Source organism: Cebus imitator, unplaced genomic scaffold (assembly GCF_001604975.1).
Source record: "Cebus imitator isolate Cc_AM_T3 unplaced genomic scaffold, Cebus_imitator-1.0 Scaffold221, whole genome shotgun sequence".
Classification (NCBI taxonomy): domain Eukaryota; kingdom Metazoa; phylum Chordata; class Mammalia; order Primates; family Cebidae; genus Cebus; species Cebus imitator.
Genome location: NW_016107536.1, coordinates 58803 through 60384, shown reverse-complemented (window position 1 = coordinate 60384; position 1582 = coordinate 58803). Strand labels below are relative to the sequence as shown.

At 50.8% G+C, this 1582-nt stretch overlaps 1 protein-coding gene across 33 annotated transcripts in view; it reads right to left on the bottom strand.

The window, feature by feature from the left end:
* Nucleotides 1–1582, bottom strand: part of DMTN (dematin actin binding protein) — a 30734-nt gene that overhangs the window by 10623 nt on the left and 18529 nt on the right. For all 33 annotated transcript variants that reach the window (XM_017549630.1, XM_017549638.1, XM_017549636.1 and 30 more), the window contains one exon: nt 1032–1156. In XM_017549630.1, coding sequence (XP_017405119.1) covers nt 1032–1156 — 125 coding nt within the window. The remainder of the gene's footprint in view (nt 1–1031; nt 1157–1582) is intronic.

Genomic DNA, 1582 nt, shown 5'->3' with positions numbered 1-1582 from the left:
TGTAGAGATGGGGTTTCACCATGTTTCCCAACCTGTCCCAACATCCTGGACTCAAGCTATCCTCCTGCCTTAGCCTCCCAAAGTGTTGGGATTTCAGGCATGAGCCACTGTGCCAGGCCTGTACTTGTTTCTTATCTCCAAAAGGTCCAGAGTTGTGCACGCTGCAGGCAGGACTGGGGATATTTCCCAAGTGGCTGGTCCATGCCCTGGAGCTCACAGAGCCTCTCATTTGTGGCTGACACATGGCCACGTTGGGTTTGGCCACCCTTGAGAGCCAGGAGTCAGAGCTGCTCAGTAGAACTCTACCGCGGCAGCATCCCTGTCCCTGTCCCAGGTCATCCTGCCCAGGGCCCAAGCCTATGTCACTGTCGATGGCCTTTCCATGGTTCTCCCACCTCCCCTGGAGGCCAGTAGCTCATGCTCTCCATTTTTCTCTTTCCATGGGCCACTCTGCCTACTAGCTCCCGGCTGTGGTGGGACCACCCTTTTCTGTGCTTTTGACGCTAATATCAAATAGTGTTCTCCGGAAAGTAGCATAAAGTCGAGGTGTCCCTTCATAAGCAGAAACCTGGGTTCTTAAAAAGAAGAGGCTGTCCCATGTGTTCCAACAAGCATGCTTTTTGGGTAGGAGCCCCTTAGACTAGCTACGGAGCCAGACCTTTTGTCCCCAAAAAGACACAGAGTGGGCTAGGCGTGATGGTTCACAGCTGTAATCCAAGCACTTTGACGACTCTGGAGGCTGAGGTGGGAGGATCACTTGAGGTCAGGAGTTTGATACCAGCCTGGCCAACATGGCAAACCCCATCTCTACTAAAAATACAAAAAAAAAAAAAAATTAGCTGGCAAGGTGGCAGGTGCCTATAATCTCAGCTACTTGGGAGGCTGAGGCAGGAGAATCTCTTGAACCTGGGAGCGGAGGTTGCAGTGAGCTGAGATCATGCCAGTGCATGCCAGCCTGGGCAACAGAGCAGAGCAAAAAAAAAAAAAAAAAAAAAAAGACAGGGTGGAGGGTGCGGGTGGTGAGATGCTACCTTACTGAGTTCCTCTTTCTGACGCTCCCTGAGAGCCTTCATTTCCTCTCCAGAGTCGTCATCTTCCTCCTCCTCCTCTTCCTCTGCTCCCCTCCGAGATGCCTTCCGCTTCCTCCATTCTGTCTCTAGGACACACAAGCAAAGGCAGGTGGGAAGTCACCCACTGCAGGCGGAGGATTGTTTGAGTCCAGGAGTTTGAGACTAGCCTGGATAACGCAGTCTCTATAAAAAATTATTTTTGAAAATTAGCCTGGTGTGGTGGGGCATGCCTGTAGTCCCAGCTACTGGGGACACTGACATGGGAGGATTACTTGAGCCCAGTAATTTGAGGCTGCAGTGAACTGAGATGGCGCCACTGCACTCCATCCTGGACAACAGAGTGAGACTCTGTCTTAATAAAGAAATAAATATTTCAACATAAAAATAAAGTAAGACCTGGCACAGTGGCTCATGCTTGTAATTCCAGCACTTTGGGAGGCCGAGGTAGGTGGATCACTTGAGATCAGGAGTTCAAGACCAGCATGGCCAACATGATGAAACCCTGTCTCTAT